General features: G+C 40.5%; 1 protein-coding gene across 3 annotated transcripts in view; it reads left to right on the top strand.

Annotated features, from left to right (window-relative positions):
• Window positions 1–5,107: 5,107 nt before the first annotated feature.
• fanca (FA complementation group A) overlaps window positions 5,108–21,679 on the top strand; it is a 28,936-nt gene continuing 12,364 nt past the window's right edge. For 2 of the 3 annotated variants that reach the window (XM_085167258.1, XM_085167259.1), the window contains exons 1-21: window positions 5,110–5,437; window positions 5,551–5,663; window positions 5,933–6,029; window positions 6,976–7,136; window positions 7,589–7,684; window positions 9,027–9,100; window positions 9,256–9,365; window positions 9,842–9,952; window positions 10,152–10,215; window positions 10,611–10,723; window positions 12,610–12,686; window positions 13,340–13,481; window positions 13,646–13,779; window positions 13,927–14,037; window positions 15,049–15,144; window positions 15,272–15,331; window positions 16,903–16,991; window positions 17,402–17,462; window positions 17,564–17,613; window positions 17,756–17,826; window positions 20,266–20,364. In XM_085167258.1, the coding sequence (XP_085023384.1) occupies window positions 5,377–5,437; window positions 5,551–5,663; window positions 5,933–6,029; window positions 6,976–7,136; window positions 7,589–7,684; window positions 9,027–9,100; window positions 9,256–9,365; window positions 9,842–9,952; window positions 10,152–10,215; window positions 10,611–10,723; window positions 12,610–12,686; window positions 13,340–13,481; window positions 13,646–13,779; window positions 13,927–14,037; window positions 15,049–15,144; window positions 15,272–15,331; window positions 16,903–16,991; window positions 17,402–17,462; window positions 17,564–17,613; window positions 17,756–17,826; window positions 20,266–20,364 (1,990 nt within the window). In that variant the 5' untranslated portion in view covers window positions 5,110–5,376. Of the gene's footprint in view, window positions 5,438–5,550; window positions 5,664–5,932; window positions 6,030–6,975; window positions 7,137–7,588; window positions 7,685–9,026; window positions 9,101–9,255; window positions 9,366–9,841; window positions 9,953–10,151; window positions 10,216–10,610; window positions 10,724–12,609; window positions 12,687–13,339; window positions 13,482–13,645; window positions 13,780–13,926; window positions 14,038–15,048; window positions 15,145–15,271; window positions 15,332–16,902; window positions 16,992–17,401; window positions 17,463–17,563; window positions 17,614–17,755; window positions 17,827–20,265; window positions 20,365–21,679 lie in introns of all 3 variants that reach the window. The other variant, XM_085167260.1, reaches the window with a different exon arrangement.

The following is a 21,679-nucleotide window of genomic DNA, read 5'->3' on the forward strand; positions in this document are numbered from 1 at the left end:
CTTTAGGTTCATGTTAGGATTTAGTCGTGACTGACAGGCCTAGTGCTGCGTGTGTGTTTGTGCCCTGAGGTATCGGTCGGGGCTGCTCTTAAGGAGGCTGACAGGTGATGACGCTCAGTCTTGCTGCCTTGCTGCTGCTGTTGCAGATAAACTCCTCTCTGAACATCAGCACTACTGTTTATATTCCTATCCTGCACATTAGCGCCACAATGGGAAGAGAGGGCTCTTAAAAATTCATGAGGAACCACTGCATTAAGTTTTCATGAGTTCCTTTCACCGGCTCCCATGGGATGGTTTTCCTGCTGCCTGCTCTGCAGCAATAAAACTGGGAAATCCAGAAAACACATGAGTGGCTGAGGGGAAAGGAAGTGAGGTAGATCTAAACCGAAGACTAGATGGAGCCTGCTGCTGTACAGTCATTGTTACAGCGCGATTTGGTAAGGTGTGGCACTCAGCAGGCCACTCCTGATGTGAGTGAAAATCATATTTGTTTAACTACTAACCCTGTGGAGTCTCTGCCATTTTAATCTTCCCCTTCCCTCTCGTGCCTCCCCCCCCCCCCCCCCCCCCCCCTTTTTAACTAAATTGTGTTCTGTGTATTCAAAAATGTAACTGATGTCATGTTTATGGTTTATGGTATCTGTTTTTAGACCATAGTGTGAAAAATGTTCCAGAATAAAACTGTGTTGAGGATGAACTGGACCTCTCAGCTGTGTTTACAATGGTTAAAACGTTATAATGAAGTTATGACATGGCCTGCTGTGGGGTACAGGTCAACCTGTCAGTTTTTAAAGTGACACTCGATTACAGGATTGAGACCATAGAGTCATTGGGTAAGTAGATACTGAGGTCACAGATCAAGGGTCATTCCCTGATACACTTCCAAATAATTAGAGCTCTTTTTAAAGGAATAAGAGTTGCCCCCTGCTGGCCATTACAAAAACTTAAGCACTGGCTTCCCATTTTTAGACCTTGGCAGTAAATCAATTTTTTATATACAGCCTATGAGAGAAACCAGGAAACATACACATTGGAGAAGCATGTCACCTTTGACTGATCTGGACAGGGACCGATCAGTCCCTACATCGAGCTGGTGTTGCCTAAAAGCAGGTTGCAGCATTATTTGGTGTGAGCCATGGTACCATCTCCAGAGTAAATGCCAGGTTCTATATAAAGGGGGATGTCCGACAGGCCTCTCAAGAAGGCAACACCACAAGAAGACAGTTTCTTCACCCTGTCAGCACTTAGGACCTGTAGGCTTCTTCTACATATTTACAATCGAGGTTTGCAGAACGATATGGCTGACAGCTCTATACCCAGACAATCCAGAAAGGACTGCATGCAGCCAGTCTCCAGCCTTACAGGGCTACTAGGATCCCACTGAACACTTGTAGGATCAGCTTGAAAATGCTCTTTGTGGTAGAGTGACCAACACAACCGCATTGGTTGACTTGAGAAAAATGCTGGTTGAAAAAATGGGATGCACCCAACTGCAGTGTGTGAACAAGCAGGTGACCAGCAGGCTGTTCTAGCAGTGTATGGTTCTTCCACATGCCTCTGTGGTCCTTGTCTGTTAAATTAAGAACTTGTTAAATGACCTGTATGTATTGTTTGTTCAGACTTTAATCATCCAAATCAATAAACAACAACAAATAAAGATCAATAGCAGAATAAGGTGTTTGGCACTGGTAGAGAAGATTTGGCAGAGTTTTTCATGGGCGCAACCTGCATACTCAACTCTGCTTCTCAACTCTGCTTCTCAACTCTGCTTCTCAACCCACAAATGCATTTTTCTTATTAATGTGGCACCACTGACGGGGAAATAAACAGGCTTTCCAACGCCATAAGGTCATTACAGCAAAGAAATAACTGCTAAGCTTATATTGAACGATATTGCAGTACCTTGGGAAATATTGAACATGTAACTCCCACATTACACTGACAAAAATGCTGTATGAAAACAAAGATAACGCCTCTCCTTTTACACTGTGTGCCCTGATTACTGTAAATACCAGTCTGGTAATAATATAACTGTACAGCTTCATCAAGCATAAACATGCAAAAAGAGTTTTCTTTACTTAAGTCACCTTTTTATGCTTTTAATAAATGAAAAGCTTTCGGTTTGTTTGTTTGTTTGTTTGTTTTTTACCATGATTTAATTCATCATCCTGAAATAAAATAATTGTTTTATTCTGGAGAATTTTCTGTTTTAAAGTTCTCTGTGAAGAAGAAGAATGTAACACCTGACAGATCAGAACAGAATGGAATAGCCCTTTATTTTCATTCTACATAAACAATTAAAATGTGTATATGTATACTTTAAATGTGGAGTACTTTTACTCAAGTACAGCCTTTGAACATTTCTTCAAGTACTGAACTTCGCAGCTGAAATCTGGCAAAGAGGAAATGGAGGAAAAGTCAATGCTTTGTGACATGTTGTATTCACTTCACTTCTGCTGCTTTGTGCACGAGTGGATTAAACTCATTGAAAAAAAAATACAGAGTTTGTAACCATATCATTAGAAGGTGCAGGTGAAGTGAGATTTACAATGCACAGTCGGAAGTTATTGGAAAATAGCATCATAATAAGATTAAGCATTTCCCTTATTTTCTACCATATATACAGTTCCAACAATGTATGTTCATATTAAACCTGGCTAAAGCTTCAAATAATGAGGTCAGTTTATGTGTAAGTGATAGTATAGCCTCAGATTGGCTGGATTTAGACAGCTTTTTAAAAAACTTGTGGCTCTGTCATGTCAGAGATAGCAGATATCCCACAGAAGAAGCTAGATAACATCTAAATACTCAAGAACGCTCAGTGCTTCCAGGTTCATAGGGGGGCTCCTGAGATCACCCAGAATAAACGATGCCTGAAAATGTAAAGTCTGTGGAAGTATTTTAAACACAATTTTTATTGAAGACGTAGCGCTGCTTTACAAAACAAACAGTAATAGACAAGAAGGCGGGAGGTGGCCTTATGGAAAGAGAAGCTATAACAGCTTATTTCAGACAGAGAAAAAAGCTCAAGGACTGAACCAAGGACCAGTGGAAGGATTATTTTAAACTGCTCTAGTATATGCCAAGCGTTAATAACCTGATAAACCCATAAAATTTAAAAATAGCATTCATAAAGAGTACAGAATAACAATACATTATTCTGACTATTAATTCAATTCAATTCAATTTTATTTATATAGCGCCAAATCACAACAAAAGTCGCCTCAAGGCGCTTCATAGATACAGAGAAAAACCCAACAATCATATGACCCCCTATGAGCAAGCACTTTGGCGACAGTGGGAAGGAAAAACTCCCTTTTAACAGGAAGAAACCTCCGGCAGAACCAGGCTCAGGGAGGGGCGGAGCCATCTGCTGCGACCGGTTGGGGTGAGAGAAGTAAGACAGGATAAAAGACATGCTGTGGAAGAAAGACAGAGATTAATAACAGATATGATTCAATGCAGAGAGGTCTGTTAATACATAGTGAGTGAGAAAGGTGACTGGAAAGGAAAAACTCAATGCATCATGTTACAGACTAATAATACAGATACTGTCATGAAATCAATATCCTTAGTATCCTTATTTTCTTATTATATTGTTTTATGTACTTTAATAATGAAGGCTTGTAGAGCAAGGCCACTTTTGACTCACAAACTAAGTGCTCAGCCAGACTAAAAAACAGGAAGTTTTAGTGCACAGGCATATTAATAGATAAGACACAGAAAAGAGGAACTTTCCATATAAGCAATGTTTGAAACTGTGTGTGACGTGTGTGACGTCTGAAGTACAGAAATAACACCATATAAGACACATGTTGAGCTAAAAATGTTAGAGCTCTTGCAACTGGCGTTTGAGCTGTGCAGGGGTCTCTCTCTTCCGGAAGATGATTGAATAAAAAGAAATATAGATGTTTTAACACACTATGAGTCGGTTTTCTCTGTTCTATCATGGGGACAAAAGAATCGGGGTTAATAATACAGAGCGCTATGATAAATTGGAGCCACTCAGGGTGTTGTTGAGCAAGTATCAGAGCGACACAGAACCGACTTGCTTTTTGAATCACGCAGGTTCAAAAATACTTCACTGAACTGGGATCATGGAGTCAAGATCATCTAATGCAGTCAGGTTATTTACTAAAAAGGTTAATGGCACAAAATAAAATACTCTATAGTGGTATGATACGCTCTGAATGAAGGCAACGATCACACTGCTCCTCTTTGTCTGACTCCTGCATGGTAAATATCTCGAGGCCAAGAAGCGAGAGCAATGACCTGCGCTCTGTGTCAATTATTTATTGTATTCTTAACCCAACACTAACAGCTCTCCTAAATGGCAAGAAAGGTTCCTTGCTTAGAGTTCTCCGTTGAAAGGTTTGGGCAAATAGTGATAATAGTAAATGGCAGTACTGCTGTGCTGTCTCTGATTGAAAACTTAGATGGAAAAGAAGGTTGCATGGCTATTTGAATGTTTGTGGTCATGATACATGGTGGCAGGCAGGTTTCAAGGACCTTTAAAAACCCTTTTTGTTTAAAATTTAGGTTTTGTTTAATTTCCAACAGCTGAAAATATCAGAGGGACAACTCAGGGTGAGCCATATGGAGAGGCAAGGTTTGGATGGTTTGGGAATGTGCAGAGAAGGGACGGTGATAAATATTAATTAATATTTTTTGTAATGAAAAAATATACCTCAAACGTTCTTTATGAAATGAGTGACTCTTTTGTACTTACTGTCATTTCTATTTTATTCACAGCCTATAGAACATTTAAACAACAGAAGCAGACCCAAAGTGCTTTAGAGACAAGAACATTATCATTCCAGGTGGTTAAAAGTATTGATAATGGTATTCGTAATACTGGCCCTGTATTTACTTCGTATCGGATCTATACAATAATTTGTAGTATTGCACAGCACCAGTTCATGGATGTTGTGAACGAGGACATACAGGGGGGGTGAAATTAGAGCAGTGGAGACACCTATAGGAAGCAACTGAAAGAAAAAGACACAGTAATATGTACACAGTTCAACCTTTTGGTTTTCATATTATTTATATCTTTAAAAAATAATAATGATAAATAAAATAACGAAACAAAACCATTAAAATTAACGAAAAGGCTAAAGAAATAAAGCAAACTTTTATAAACTCACTCCGGCATATTTTCTGTTTGGCCCACAGTTGGAGGGAGCTGATTGGCTGCAGTCCGGACCAATGAGAGAGAAGAGCGGCAGGCGCGTGAAACATGGAGGAAAGCTTGAACCAAAACAGAGATTTTGCCTACTGTAAAAGCTGAAAATGCGATTTAAGACGATTTATTTCGCCGCTATTACTGAGTGAAGGTTCTGTGAAGGCGTTTTGTGAGCGGACAGTGAGAGTGAAATGTCTCTGAGTGCTACGTGTGAGTCGGTGTCTCAGAAAAGGACTCTGTCGAGCCTTCTCGGTGAGTTTGACAGCTGCACCCACCGTCAACACTGAACACGGAGATAATAGAAAAGTTTTGAAACAAGCGTTTCATGCAGCATTATTTTGTTTTTTTTATTGTTGTCTTCCTAGCTGGTCGTGAGCTGAAGAGGCCTAAGCTGACAGATGCCCAGAGGCTGCAGGAGGCAGCGATCCAGCTGTTGGAGCAGCAGCAGAACATCTGCAGCCTGTTCAGAGAGGTCGGGGTGAGTGAGGGGAGAGAAGCTAAGGGCCTACACTGAGTCATTTCATTAAGATTTTATTTAGGCCATTCTGTAGACTGAACATGTAACAACGCACAATTTCACGACTGTCAGGAGTTTAAAAGAGAAACAATAACCTTCAACTTGGAAACACAAGCACAGAATGATAGCAGGAAGTGCATGAAATGCTTTTAGAGATTAAAAAAAAAGAAGCAGTTTCACTCTGCACTATTTCGCAAATATCACATATATGTTTTTTCAACTTTTTGTAGCAATCTGAGACAAGCAACCTGTCCTCTCATCAGGATGGAGAGAAGAATCAAGTGGCGTCCGAAGGTCTCTCATCCACCATCACTGGGTCACTGCTGGGTGAGTGTTGGAGACGAGCACTCTGAAATGCTCTCTGAGCTGTGCGCCGCTTTTGTTAAATGTGTGGAAAGCTGCTGCTTAACACAGAGTAACTGACTAATAAAATACTACAATTTCACTCTCCAAAACTGAAGCACTAACCTTTTTGGATGGCCTGTACACGACAATAAGCCATAATACCAGTCCGATAATTAATTTAAAAGTTCTCCGGTGAGCACCAACAGCATAAACATAATCAAGAGGTCTTATTCACTGACTCCAGGTATTACAGGTGATCCCAGGTTGTAGTGCTTAATATATTGTCTTGGCAAGCTCAAGGATGCTGGTTTGATTCCAGCTGGAGGCATAAATCCCCTCTGGGGTTGCGTCAGGAAGGCGTTCAGTGTAAAAAATTGACAAATCAAACATGCATTTTCCTGCTGGGGTGACCCCTCGTGACACCTTACTAGGTAAAGTGTTTTCATTGCTCTAATACAACTATTGTCACTTTAATCAGTTATGTTTGTGTCTGCTGAAAGCAAAACATCTGAATTTTTCTTGATTATACTGTACTGTAGTGCACAGCTCTCATCAATGATGGGATTCAATGGCTGAAATAAGCTCATTGCTGCAGTTACCAGTGAATCTGTCTTGAAACATTTGCGCAAACACATGAGGTGATGAGGCGCACCCAAAATTTCTTTGTACATGTACAATGACTATAAAGGGCTATTCTATAGCTCTATTCCACGGAAGGGCAAAAATGCCAAAATGCTTTTGCATGAAAGTGATTATTATGAATGGAATCTGTGGTCCTTCAGTTGTGTGCAAAAATATCAGAAATTCAGTTTTGTTGTCTTCTTCAGATGTCTCTTTTTTGTTTTGTGCTTTTATATCCCTTAACTTGTGGAATTAATTAATTAATTGTGGCATAAAGTTAATGTTTTGTGTTGCACTGTGTGGATAGCGAGTGAGCTGAGGCGTCAAGCTGTGCAGCTGGGTGTCCCAGTGGCAGTGCTGTCGGCGAAGACGGTGTTGGAGAGACTGAAGGAGATCACAGAGGAAACCAGCGAAAGGGAGGAAGAGGAGGAGGAGACAAAGAGAGAGATGCTCACTTCCTCTCAGAGAGTGAGTAACTGCCAGAGCATCTGACCATCTAATGCACAGGTGTCGAACTCCAGGCCTTTAGGGCCGCTGTCTTGCTTGTTTTCCAACTAACCTGCCCTTGTAGCTTCTTATTGGCAAAGCACACCTGATCCAGGTAATCAGCAGCAGGTTGGGCAGGAATATCTCAAAAACAAGCACGAGGCTGGCCCTCAAGGACTGGAGTTTGACACCTCTGATCTAATGTGATTATGGTGGATTCATCTGTTAATAGCTGCCAAACTTTCATATCTACATGCTGATCTGCACGGTTTGCTCAAAAACAAGCAACAAAAAAGACAAATATTGTTGGATATAATGGCTAAAGAAGCAACAGTCTGTTCCTTCTTGTTTTAAATTTTGAAATTTCTCTTTATCATGCCCAGTCCAGCTATTGCTTTTCCCCTGAATTAAGTCTTTTCCTGTCCTCCTTCCAGGTCCAGCTGTGTGTTCTGTTGAAATCCAGCAGAGAATTGCTGTCACAAGGAGCCATCTGCCCCAAACTGCTTTGGCAGGAGTACATGAGAGATCAGGTTTGTGTACACACAGGAGCTTGTATACTGTAAATAAGCAGCTATATCACCCATTGAAAAGATAGGTGTAGCTCTTTGAAACCACATACTCACAATCCCTGGACAGGTTGTGCGATCAAGGGACTCTGCAGCTGACTTGATAAAGTCATATGACTTCTTTTTGAGCGGAGAGTTGCTGCCATCTATGCAGTCAGTCAGTCAGTCACACTTTGGACCCCTTAGGACCAACTGGGCATCATTTAAAAACACCACAGCTTACCTGTGTCTGGTAGTTGAACTTGTCCATCCCTTTATAACCACGATGTACCCATCTTCTGACGGCACACACCATGTCACAAAGCTCAAATGATCTCAAACTGGTTTTTTAAACATGACAATGACTTTACTGTACTCAAATCGCTTCCGGAGTCATCGGATTTCCATTAGAGCACCTTTGGGATGTGTTGGAATGGGAGAATAAAATTAAAATGTTTCCAGCACATTGTTGAATTTGTGGCACAAAGAATTAAAGAAGTTCTGAGTGACAAAGGGGGTCTAACCCGATACGACCAAGGTGAACCTGAAAAAGAGTCGGGTGAGGAAAGAGAAACTTTGACTTTGACACAGAACAACCGTCCACATATGTTTAATTTATTTTGCTTTTCTAGACTTTGCCCAGCGTTGTTGGTGGAATATTCACTTTCTGTTGGACTCAAAAAAAGAATCAATATTTGGATCCATCCCTTTCTGCTTTCTGCGTCCAAGCCACAGTAGTTTATTTAGCTGTATCTCTGTATCAGAAAGATTAAAAAACAAGTTGGAGAGTTACATGAAACTTGGTGGAGAAGCTCTGTCTGTAACCTTCTAGTTGTTGCACACAGCTGCAAAAGCGAGATGATGTAGTTCATGATAACCTTCCTGGTTTCCGTTAATATTTCTACACTCAGGACTGAATTATATTTAACCTCCTAAGACCCGAACTCCTCCACGGCATGCAATTTTAATTTCTCTTTGATATTTGAGCTGATTGGGGCCCGATAAATGTAAAAACAAAGAATTACCAGATTTTTTTTACCTTATTTTTGTTTTTATGAAAAATGAGAGCCACATATCAGGATATTCGTTTAAAATTTTGATAGAACAGTAGCAGCATAATGTCCTCGTAAGTGGATATCAGGCCCTTGTAGAGCAAAATTGAGTATTTTGGTCTAAATAACCCAAAATGTGATGTCCACATATCACATTTTGACTCACGCCAGGTCCTAGGAGGTTAATAAAGATTGAAACTGTGTTCTTGTTTTTTGTAAAAATGTCTTTCACTTGGTGAACGCTGGTAAAATAAAGAATTTGATGGGTTTTTCAGAAGCTACCCAAACTGGAGATGGTCTACTATCTTCACTCTTACAACATCCTCAATCTGAAGTACATTTTAGAGAGGTAAGAAATATCAGTTAATGATTTTCTTTCTGTGCAGTCTCACAGAGATGACGATCAAAACAGGGTGTAACTGTATCTGGGCTGTACTGACAGACTAAATACCCCCACTCCTCACACACAGTCCCTCTTGTTTTGTTTTTTTTACCTTTGTTTAGTGATGAAGAGGTGAGATCATGGCTGGTGTCCCAGTTGAGGCTTCTGTGTGGATGGAGGCCTCCACCGGAAGAAGAGGAGACCAAACAGCTTCAGCACAAAGTGTTGTCAAGTAGGAGACGCTCATACGTTTGTAGCTGTCACTCTTTCATTGAAAGAAATTGTTCAGCTCTTAATGCTGCTTCAGGTTTTAGAGATTCAGTTATTAGCTTCAGTCTGGAAACTAGTTCCCTTGGTAACACCCCTGTTGATTCCCTCTTTATTATGCTGATTTAATATTTAATATTAATATATTTTTAGTCATAGTTCAGAATAATCCTTATTTTTCCTTACATGACATTCGTGCAACCCCTCAGTTCATCCACTGTCTGAAACAAAATGTTCTGATTGGCAGCCCCTCATAAACACAAGGTTTGAGCGGCAGGTGGGTGGGGCTTCTTTGCTCACAGCCAGAGCTATATGCATGAAATGAGAGCATTAGGGACATCTTCTCTGTCTCACATTAAATGTAGAGTAAGTTTACTTCAAAGAGAGCGTGTCTGGAAATAATGTAGGTCATTATACTAAAGAAGGTCTTCTGTGTTTCAGGTGTGGTTGGCGTCTTAGTGGGAGCAGGCTTTGAGCTGAGGCGCGATCCGGCGGCTGCAGACAGAAAGCTCTCCCTGCTCTGCTGCTCGATTCTAGACGACCTGCTCTTCTGTGAGTCTGCGCGTCCTTGTCCCACGTAGCCTGTCCTGTGTCGATAAAATATTAACTAAAGCACTTTGATTCACACTTCTGCATGCGGAAAACATCTTTTTTGACTTCTTCGATTGTTAATTGTTGTCTTGGTGTAAAGGTAGTACTTTCTTTTCTTTATTTTTAGCCACACTTTTTATTGCTTTCTGTCGTCTTTCAGGGGTTCTCGATATTGTGGACGAGAGTCTGACGCCGGAGTCTGCTGGAGCAGGAGCTGAGCTTTGGTTCTGGGTTTTTAAAAATTTATTTCTTATTTACCTTTCATGCAATCAGACAGCACTGTTGGGATTGAGGTCTCTGTCTGAGAAAGGAGACCTGCGTTTATATGTCACTGCAAGATCAGAGAAGAAACTAAATTTTAGATTTTCTTTAGATTTTCCTACAAAACGCAGGAATCAAAGGCAGGAGAGCGGGAAAGGGATTTATACTTACCTACAAATAGTCACACTAACCTCTAGGTTTCGGCTCATTTTTTTATATGCAGGAGAAATCGTGATCTTCTGGATGTCAAATGCTGAGCTTGATTTATATAAACTTTATTGAAACCACGGTGCCTGACACCAGTTTTAGTCTTGGTGTTACATGCAGTGTGTAATTTCTCGCTCCGTGTCTTCTGCAGGATTCAGATTTTTGATGCCTCACTGTGTGGAGTTTCAGTGTCAGCTGATTGCCTTCAGCGTTTCTTCAAACACTCCCTCACGCAGACTCTCACCTACAAGCCCCGACTGAAAGGTAACGACTTGTCACGGGCCCTTTCAAACAGACTGAGGCTGTAGTTTTTTTAATGTTGAAAATTAGCTGGAACCTATCCACCTTTATTCATCTGTCAAGACCTTTAAGAGGGAACTGAGAGTTCAGTTTCAGAAAGATTTTCTTGATCTACACAGTAAAAAAATTGTTGCTGAGATTTGATCACAATGTAAAAATCTGTGTTTTTGTCTGTTTATGCCTTTTTGTGCAGGTGACGTTTAAACTGTCATCAATAGTACTAAGGAAAGTGATTAAATCATCAAGTTTCCAAAACTTTAATGGGTTAATCAATACCCATTTAGCTATCAGTTTATATTATTTAGCTATAAATGATCAATGACTAGGGATGGGTATCGTTTAGGTTTTATCCGATACCAGTACCAAACTGGTACTTTTGAAATGGTGCCGGTGCTTAAACGGTGCTTAAACGGTGCTTAAAGAATGGAGAACACACAATTTGTCCAAAAACCTCTCATGTTTAGCTAGAGTTACCTCCTTTGCACAGTATCAGCTTAAAGCACTTGTTGCAGGCTTCTGAGTTTGCAGCCAGACTTTTGACCGCTTCGCCTTGGGCGTTTTTAATCTGTAGCTCTGCTCTAAAAGAACGTACGTACCTGGGCCCGCCTACTATCCTCGGAAACGTAAAATGATTGGCTAGAATCCAAAGTGTATGACATCTCAGGGGAAAAAAAGCACCGAAATGTGCGCTGCTTTTCGGTCTGGTTACTACCGTTTATGTCAGAACCGGTGCCATTATGGCATCGGATACCGGTACCCTATCAATGACTATTTAAAGGTCACACCACCCTGAGCGCCACCGATCTCGTCTGATTTTGGAAGCTAAGCAGGATCAAGCCTGGTTACCTGGAGCAGGTCATCTACTCACTGGAAGGTTGATGGTTCAGTCCCTGGCTGCTTCAGACATGACAGATCTGCAAACATCTATAAAACATCTGTCTTTGCAAGAATTATTTAACTCTCCATGTGGTATAAATATTGCACAATAAGTTTAATTCAATTCAATTCAATTCAATTTTATTTATATAGCGCCAAATCACAACAAAAGTCGCCTCAAGTCGCTTCATAGATACAGAGAAAAACCCAACAATCATATGACCCCCTATGAGCAGCACTTTGGCGACAGTGGGAAGGAAAAACTCCCTTTTAACAGGAAGAAACCTCCGGCAGAACCAGGCTCAGGGAGGGGCGGGGCCATCTGCTGCGACCGGTTGGGGTGAGAGAAGGAAGACAGGATAAAGACATGCTGTGGAAGAGAGACAGAGGTTAATAACAGATATGATTCAATACAGAGAGGTCTGTTAACACATAGTGAGTGAGAAAGGTGACTGGAAAGGAAAAACTCAATGCATCATGGGAATCCCCCGGCAGCCTACGTCTATTGCAGCATAACTAAGGGAGGATTCAGGGTCACCTGGTCCAGCCCTAACTATATGCTTTAGCAAAAAGGAAAGTTTGAAGCCTAATCTTAAAAGTAGAGATAGTGTCTGTCTCCTGAATCCAAACTGGAAGCTGGTTCCACAGAAGAGGGGCCTGAAAACTGAAGGCTCTCCCTCCCATTCTACTTTTAAATACTCTAGGAACAACAAGTAGGCCTGCAGAGCGAGAGCGAAGTGCTCTAATAGGGTGATATGGTACTACAAGGTCATTAAGATAAGATGGGGCCTGATTATTTAAGACCTTGTATGTGAGTTGAATAAAAACTCTTTTAGGAAACATCACAAAAAGCATCAAATTTAGGTCTAAGCAACTCAAATCACTTGTAGGTCCAGCGATATTTGATGTGGTATAAATGAATCTTTAAAAGTCATTTTTATGCTGCAGAAATGACATAACTGATGTGTTCTCAGTGTCAGATGCAATCACCCTGCAGAATGAGTGGACCTTTGCAAAAGCCAGCCGCTTGCTGACTTCTCTCTTCCGTCAGGTAAATGTGTAACTGTAACTGGGTTTGTCAGTTTGTCGCATGTAATTAAGATTAAGAAGAAGAAAACATCTTCTGTATTTGTTTTCTTTCTGTGTCTGAATTGAAGCTAACTGTGAATTTGTTATTATTAATTTCTTAACTAAAAATAGGTGGAAATACTTTTGAACTTTTTGTCAACTTTATGTGAGACTGTAAACTATTCCCGAGGCTGGGGGAACAACCGAGAAAGATCAGCCACATTTGGTTTTTAAGTGAGGAGGGGGAGTAAAGAAACTACTGATTTAAATGTTAGAAGTCAGGTTTTAGCTCCTTTCCTTCTCCCTTTAAGCACACTTTCTTCTGATCGATCTCCTCATCACAAGTTAAAACAAAGCTTTTCACTGCAATATGATCAATTATAAAGGTGCTGCAGGACGCTGGTTTCACTATGACTTTTAGGTATTAAGTTGCTTTTAACTTTGAGATCTTCATTTGTATGATATTGTCTCTTTCACATTTTGCCAACTCACAAGCGCTTATCTACCAACATCAGTGGTTTCCTCTTCAGGATTAACGCTTTCACTAAAAAGCTAAAAAAAGACCCACAGTTTACAAATCAGTGGTCAGCAGGGACTGTTGAGTAACTGTTCTGTGCTGTTTTGTTCCTCTAACAGCTGGCTGTGGTCTTCAGCGTGCAGCAGCTGCTGCGTCACCTGCAGCAGGTTTTGGAAACCCATGAAGTCAACTGGAAACATGTCCTGTGCTTCCTCTCTACCCTGCTGGTGTACTACCACTGTGCCCAGCCCAGCCTCAAAGGTAGGCATGCTCATGGTCTATCAGCACAGCCAGGTGGAAGTCTTATGTGTGAAAGGAAAAAGAAAAAACTAATTTAAAGAAAAATCATGTTTCTGTAGCGGTAAACTAGTATTTCAGAGACAGAGGAGCACAGTGATATCTGTCCTGTTCTGTGTCTCTGATAGAGCTGCTGTCCAGACTGCTGAACTCTGCATTCGAAGGCTATGACCTTGAGAACCTCATAACCGCCTTCTTATTGGCTCGACAGGGTGGACTGGAAGGACCCGGCATCTTCCCCTCGTACAGCGACTGGTTCAAGGTTTCGCCTTTTAACATCCATTAATAGTTTCTAGTTTATTAATAGTTTTGGGAATTACATTTTCTGCCATAGACTGAAACACTGAGAGCTTTATACCTTTTATTTTAATATTTTTAATACCAGCAGAATCTTTTTCTACCTTTCCAGATGTCGTTCGGTGGTGGCAGTAGCTATCATGCGAGCAGTAAGAAGTCGCTGGTGTTCCTGCTGAAGTTCCTCTCCGACCTCGTGCCTTTTGAACCTCCACAGTACCTCAAGGTGACATCCACACGTCTCTGAGTTTACACTTAGTAGGAATGCACAGGGTATTAATATGCTTATATTCCCTTATTTGTTTTGCTAGTGCAGACTGCTTTGATTTGCAGTGGCACTAATGTTGCTGGTTTTGTTACTGTGAGTGCATCTTCTCAGTCTTTTCAACTCACTCGACTTGTCTGAATCCTGAGCGCTGTAGCTGCAGTGTTTGTTAAATCTGAAGCTACTTCAGTCGCTGTTGCACTGAAATCTTAATGCTTATCCGGAGTGCATTAATGCAGCAATATTTTGCTTGTGGAAAATAAGATTATTCATCATTTGTTTACACACGGCAAATTTAAGACTTCAATTCTACTCAAGGTTAAGCAGAAGCAGGTCCGACCACATATTTTGAGGAATTATTGAAGTTGAAACATTAAATTCAATGGACACGGTGATATGAAAACTTCATGTACAGAAGATAAAAGCTTTTATTTGCCATTTGTAGAAAGATTAAAAAACAATATGTCAAAACATTTATTAGAATATTTCTATGTTTTCAACTTTAACCGAATACTTTCACTGAACATTGAACATCATTATTTTTACATGGAAAGAATAACCACTTAAATATCTTAAATATTAAAAAAGTTTTACTTATTTAAACCTCTCGACAAAGCATTTCCATTTCCACGTGAAAGTCCCCTCTGGTTCTGGGGATGCTAATCGCTCCAGGAGGTTTTCTGTGTTGCCTGCTCGTTGCTGTCAACAGCCGCTATCCTGAGCTCTCATGCTGCTTGCTTGTTTTGCTTGTTAATGATCATTTTCAGCTGCTATTTTCTACTTTTTGTAACATATCTGCTATGAAAAATGGATCGCCCATGAATACTTTTATATATTCATAACTACATGTCTGCTGGGAACAAATGCTAGCAGAATTATGGCATTTCCTGGAGAGTGTACACTATAAGAAAACGCTAGAAACTGAGAGGAATAGCTCAGCTCTGACAGCTCACTGTCATTTTCCCCTGCTAGGTTCACATCCTCCACCCTCCATATGTGCCTGTGAAACACCGCTGCCTCTTGATGGAGTACGTCTCACTGGCTAAGACCAGACTGGCTGACCTCAAGGTAAGAAGAAAAAGGAAAGAAGAAGGTCGTTATCACCGTGTTAATACAATAAAAACAACACTGTGAGTGGATTGTGGTTAATAGTGTAGCACACATGAATTAAATATCATGGTGTGTGTGTGTGCAGGAGTCAGTGGAGGACATGGGTTTATATGAGGATGTTTCGGCTGCAGGTACATCGGTGCAGGTAACAGTGACACACAGTGGATATTCTATTATAATTTTAATTTTTGATACATATTCTATTCCATGCTGTGCCCTCCTTCTGTTTTCTATGCTCTGTTATTCTATTCTGTAACCCGCAAACTGGCATCAGAACCCAAACTATCTTCTACGTCTTAAGTAACAAGCAACACAAAACTTTGTGTGGACACTAGGGCTGCCACAAACGATTATTTTGATAGTCGACTAGTCACCGATTATTTTTGCGATTAGTCGACTAATCAGATCATCATCCATTGGACATAAAACATACAGCTTGTTGCACCAGCAGCATCTCCTCTTATATAACTATCATTAGCTTACAGCTTTAAGTGTTTAAGGCATAGGTGTCAAACTCTGGCCTGCAGGCCAAATTTGGCCTAATTACATTTGGCCCGCAAAGCCATACCAAATTACTATTAGAGCTGGCCTACTGGTATTATACAGCTAATATACATATTGTTTAGTATTAAGCTTTGCTTGTTCCATATTCAGTTTTTCAGCAAAACGTGTTTGAGTCCATAAGAAAAGATTCATTCTTAAATCTGGAGGAATAAATATATTTCAATAAATATTAACATTAGCCCGTGACTTTGTTCCAGTTTTGAATTTTGGCCCACTGTGTATTTGAGTTTGACACCCCTGGTTTAAGGTATGTGCTAACTAAAAATAAAGACAAGTTGATGGTTTATTAAATTTTAATGACATTTGCAGATTGTTTCGGTGAAGTTTAATAAACTCCTTGCTATCTAAAATATAACAGGACACCGGAGTATATTCTTGAGCATCTCCTGATGATCAGCTGTCTGCTTGACGTTTATTCAGCTGTGTAAAAACTATAACTTTAAACTCAGCCAAACCAATTTACTCAGGAACAAATAAAATACTGAAAAAAAGCCAAACAATAACATTTTTAAGTTATCTAAGTGACTTATATATGTTTAACCTGAGTAGCGAAAGACAGCGGTGGGTTTGAAAACGATTTGCTGGAGTCCGGTGTTCTCAGCGGCTCTAGTGAGCCTAGCCCCCGGCTAGCTATCGAGCTAGTGGGTAACAAACGTCTCCGAAAATGTCAGAGCGCTTTTGAAAATATGTGGTGTCTTGATAAACTGAGCAGATATTTGAGGTTTACACGGCTACATTCTCGCCTGAAAATATGTTCAACGTTTATTTTGTGACCCAGAAAGAATAATAAGAGTAATATTAAAACTAACTAGCTGCCGCCATTGTTGGAAACTGAGCTGGGCTGCGCTATGAATTCTGGGACACAGCTTCTTCTTCTTCGGGGTTTAACGGCAGCTGGCATCCTTGTACATGCAGTGCTGCCATCTTCTGTTTCAGACCGGTATTACACTCTTAAATCCTACTACTTATTCCTGCGTCTTTTGTGATCTTACAAAGCTTCAAACGACGCGTCGACTATTAAATCAGTCGTGACGATTTTGATAGTCGACGTAATCGTGACTAGTCGACTAATCGTGGCAGCCCTAGTGGACACGGGATTGCTGAGTCCTGGGTTGACACAAGACTAATAGTCCAATGTTTGTGTGTCTGCAGCCTCAGTGTCAGGCTGCCCAGGATGTGGACAAAGCTGTGTCTCTGTTTGAGAGCACAGGCAGAATCTCTGCCACAGTCATGGAGGCCAGGTAAACTCCAGCACATTTATACCAGACACAGGGCTGAGGAGCCAGGGCCCCCAACCCTCGGCTTAAGAGAGCTTTAAGATGTTTTCTTTAAAAGAATTTAGCAGCTACAGAAAGGTGTTATTCGAAAGCAGGACAACCATGAAGAGACTTTAATGGTCTGAAAGTGACACAAGACATTAAAGGGATAGAAAATACAAAAGTATGAGAACAGACTTCACAGAATGATCTGGATTACTTCGTGATATTTTCTTGAGAAGATCTGAATGGTATAACTCAATTTTACATGTATTTTTAATATACACGAAGCAACCAACCAGTCAGCCTGTCAGTGCCCAGGAGGCCCTTTTCTCATAATCTGTTTTAAATATAAAATCCATGTTATTTGAAAGTCCTCTCTGGTCTTCTCACAGTATTTTCCGGAGGCCGTATTTCCTGACTCGGTTCCTTCCCGCGCTGCTCACTCCGAGAGTGGTAAGCGTTTCCTGTTATCCCTCCCCGATATTCGTCTGTGCATTCTCACGTGTGAGGTTGTTTTCGTTGCATGACATGCACAAACTGTCATTTATTTGCAGCTTCCTGTGAAAGTCGATGCTCGAATGAGTTTCATCGAAGCGCTGAAAAAGTGAGTTTCTATCAGAGAGATGAAAATGTCAGCAGGTTATTCCCACAGTTTGTTCTTTAATTAAGTTTCTAGTTGTTTTAAGTGATAACATTGATCATCATCACCACAATATGATTATTTGTTACTTTTTGTGTGTGTTTAGAGCTGATAAGATCCCTGCTGCACAGTATTCATCCTACATGGAGTCCTGCCAGAAGCAGAGACAACAGAATAGTGGGTATTCTTTTAAAGGACCGTTGACATTATTATTATTATTTATTTTAAAGATGGACATTATTTGTTTGATTATTAGCACAGTGCAGTGAAAAAGTATTCAAGGCCTCCTGATTTCTTCCGTTTTGTGTGCATCTCAAAATTGAAAGTTAAAACAAACCCTGATTAAACACAACAAAGTTCAGATTGTGAGGTCATGGTGGTCTTGAGTGCTCAGATCATACAGAGGGAGATGCTGCAACAGTTTGAAAGATGAGACGTCAAACAGGAGAACTGCTTTCCTTTTACGCACTCAAGACTTCAGATTGTGTTGATTATTTTGGGTCTAAAATGTTTGTCGTGTTATTAAATCACCAGTATAAGAAAGTGATCTCCCCCATTGACCTAAATGGTTAATAATGCCACCTTTTCTTAACATTGCTGTGGTGGAAGTTCGACCCAGTGATCTTTGAAATACTCGTATGTTGGAGGTCCTGCCTCAGCATCTCACTGGGATGCATGTCTGAGCTCTTTGAAAGTCTAAAATGTTTCCTTTAAAGTCATTCAGACATGGATTTATCCTTGTTCTGGCACTAGATTTCCAACTCTATTTGACAATCCGATAACTTGATGTTCTGCTTTTGGGATTTCTGTCAGAAGCCAGAATCCAAGTTTCTCCGACAGGTCACCTTGTCCCTGAAGCAGCAAAGCACCTCTGTAAGATAAAATAGTGCCTAATAGATATAATTTGGAATTCTTTATTTGGTTTACCAGACAGAGAGACATTCAACAGATGTACTTTCAATTCATTTCAATTCAATTCAATTTTATTTATTTATATAGCGCCAAATCACAACAAAAGTCGCCTCAAGGCGCTTCATAGATACAGAGAAAAACCCAACAATCATATGACCCCCTATGAGCAAGCACTTTGGCGACAGTGGGAAGGAAAAACTCCCTTTTAACAGGAAGAAACCTCCGGCAGAACCAGGCTCAGGGAGGGGCGGGGCCATCTGCTGCGACCGGTTGGGGTGAGAGAAGGAAGACAGGATAAAGACATGCTGTGGAAGAGAGACAGAGGTTAATAACAGATATGATTCAATACAGAGAGGTCTATTAACACCTAGTGAGTGAGAAAGGTGACTGGAAAGGAAAAACTCAATGCATCATGGGAATCCCCCGGCAGCCTACATCTATTGCAGCATAACTAAGGGAGGATTCAGGGTCACCTGGTCCAGCCCTAACTATATGCTTTAGCAAAAAGGAAAGTTTTAAGCCTAATCTTAAAAGTAGAGATAGTGTCTGTCTCCTGAATCCAAACTGGAAGCTGGTTCCACAGAAGAGGGGCCTGAAAACTGAAGGCTCTGCCTCCCATTCTACTTTTAAATACTCTAGGAACAACAAGTAGGCCTGCAGAGCGAGAGCGAAGTGCTCTAATAGGGTGATATGGTACTACAAGGTCATTAAGATAAGATGGGGCCTGATTATTTAAGACCTTGTATGTGAGGAGCAGGATTTTGAATTCAATTCTTACTTCTTAGTAGAAAGTAAGAGAGCACAGAATGACTGGTAATGTCTTTCACGGGAAGTGATCAGTGATTAGAGTTTATAAGTGGAGACATATCAGCAACAACTACAGGTAAATTGGATTAATGCAGTGCATTCTGCCTGCTATAGCTCTACTTGCTATTGGTGTGCTGGCTCAGACAGAACGGCAGGGTTGCTGATCTGCACATCCAAACCAGAGACAGACGCTGGAGACTTTCTTCATTTCCCAATTTAATATATATTTAATATATATATATATAGATATGGTGACTTATCTTTTATTTGACTACAATATAATAAAAAATCAATAACATCAATGAAAACATACTTTCATGACAGCAAGTGGAGTCTCCCTCTGCTGGGCATTCGGAGAATGCACGTTTTAAACGCTGCTTCATCAGCTTTCGTCTTCAGACCCTGAAGGGTTTGTGTGTGCATGTACACCTCTGTGCTGAGTCGGTTTTATCCCTGCAGCCTCCTGAAGGAAGCAAAGCACTCATGATCTGAGAAGTGCTGCATCAGAGAGGCGTGTCATCACTGCACTGCACTCATCAGACTGACTCACTGATGACTCAGTGTGGTGAGTTTATGTGGGGAAAGTCAGATTAGATGTAAGATGAGGTTTCACTCTGTGATGAGTGAAAACCGGTGCGATAAATTCTGTCGCCTTTTGACAGATTTGTGTTTTTCAGTCTACGCGTGGGTATAATTTTGCAGAGACTCTGTTAGTTGAGCTGCTGTGCTTGAGAGTGACAGATTAGACTGATTGATGATTGTATTTAATTGTCACCACACTCTCAGCCCTGAGAGCCCTGTACATATACATAATAAGCAGCTGACCTGTGCAGCCTCAGCTTTCATATAATACAACAATCTCATGGTCAGAAACTGATCCTCATCTCCTGTTTTCAGTGAATGCCACGTGTTCAGACGGCAATGATGAGCCCCTGGAGGTCCTGAAGATTCAGCTGCAGGAGTTTGCAGAACTTGTCGTTGATGGAAATGATGGAGGTGGGAAGATGTTCATGCGCTCACTCACACGTTTTATATTCTGTCAAGGAAACCCTTCATCAGTCTATAATAGAGATTCACACAGAGACCAGAATCTGTTAAGAATCTCTATTTATTTATATATCCTTTTCATTTGTGGCATTTAAACTTAAGCAACATGCGCACAAACCTCACTTTCAGGTCTGTACTTTAATTTGGTTAGTAATATTGTCAAGTGTTCTCTGTCTGTGAGGTGCCCACACTTGAAAAAGACCAGACTTTGAATTTCACTCAAATTTATTTTGACCAGCTAGTTTGATAGGTGATAGGTAGATGGATAGGTAGGTAGGTGAAAAACCTTTCAACACAAAAAATAAAGAACATTTCATTAATCATTCAGATAAATTAAGTGCATTATACAGAATACAAATGAAATAACAAAAATATATACACTTCAGTAAAGCCATTTAACATAGCTAAAGCTAAATACTTTTGTCTAGACTATCATTTAACCCAGTTTGTTAGTTTTACATTCATTGGTTTTTAATCACAGAGCTGAGTAATTTCAAACAACGAAGATGAAATAAACTGTGGTTCTTAAATACACAAAATGTGTCTACCTTGCATTTTACACTTTTTATAAACAATTAAATTTTCAAAGTATACATTTTAGAGTTTGCAAATATTTTAATAGAAACTTTAACCAAGGATTTTCTTTTACAAAGAATTTAGCTGATAGTTTAAACTCCTTGATGTAGTTGCTAAACATCAAATTAAACGAATTTGACCCTAATTATAGGGTCACTTATATATAATACTTCAGATTTACAAAAAGAAGAGGGCTAAAAAGAAGAGGTCCCCAACCTTTTTTGCGCCACGGACCGGTTTATGCCCGACAATATTTTCACGGACCGGCCTTTAAGGTGTCGCGGATAAATACAACAAAATAAAACTAGTACCGGTACCGAAAAAAATAAGATTTATTCATAACACACGTGAAAAGACTCAGGAAAACCGAGTTAACGATAAAAACGATAACAAAATAACGCTGAAAACCGATAAAAACCCTGAAAACTATACATTTCACACCTGAGCCTCAACTCTCGCGGCCCGGTACCAAACAACTCACGGACCGGTACCGGTCCGAGGCCCGGGGGTTGGGGACCGCTGGGCTAAACAACAAGTACACATTCTGTACATAAGAAATGGGCATAGCCAAAATAATGTTGCCCACTGGTTAATAATGTTTCACTGTGAAGCCTCCAGATGCCTCACCGTGCAAAGGGCCCCGACTTGTCAGTCAGAAGGCAGGCCCCACGTTATTCCACCTTTTTCA

This window comes from Neolamprologus multifasciatus, chromosome 7 (assembly GCF_963576455.1).
Source record: "Neolamprologus multifasciatus chromosome 7, fNeoMul1.2, whole genome shotgun sequence".
NCBI classification, from domain to species: Eukaryota; Metazoa; Chordata; class Actinopteri; order Cichliformes; family Cichlidae; genus Neolamprologus; species Neolamprologus multifasciatus.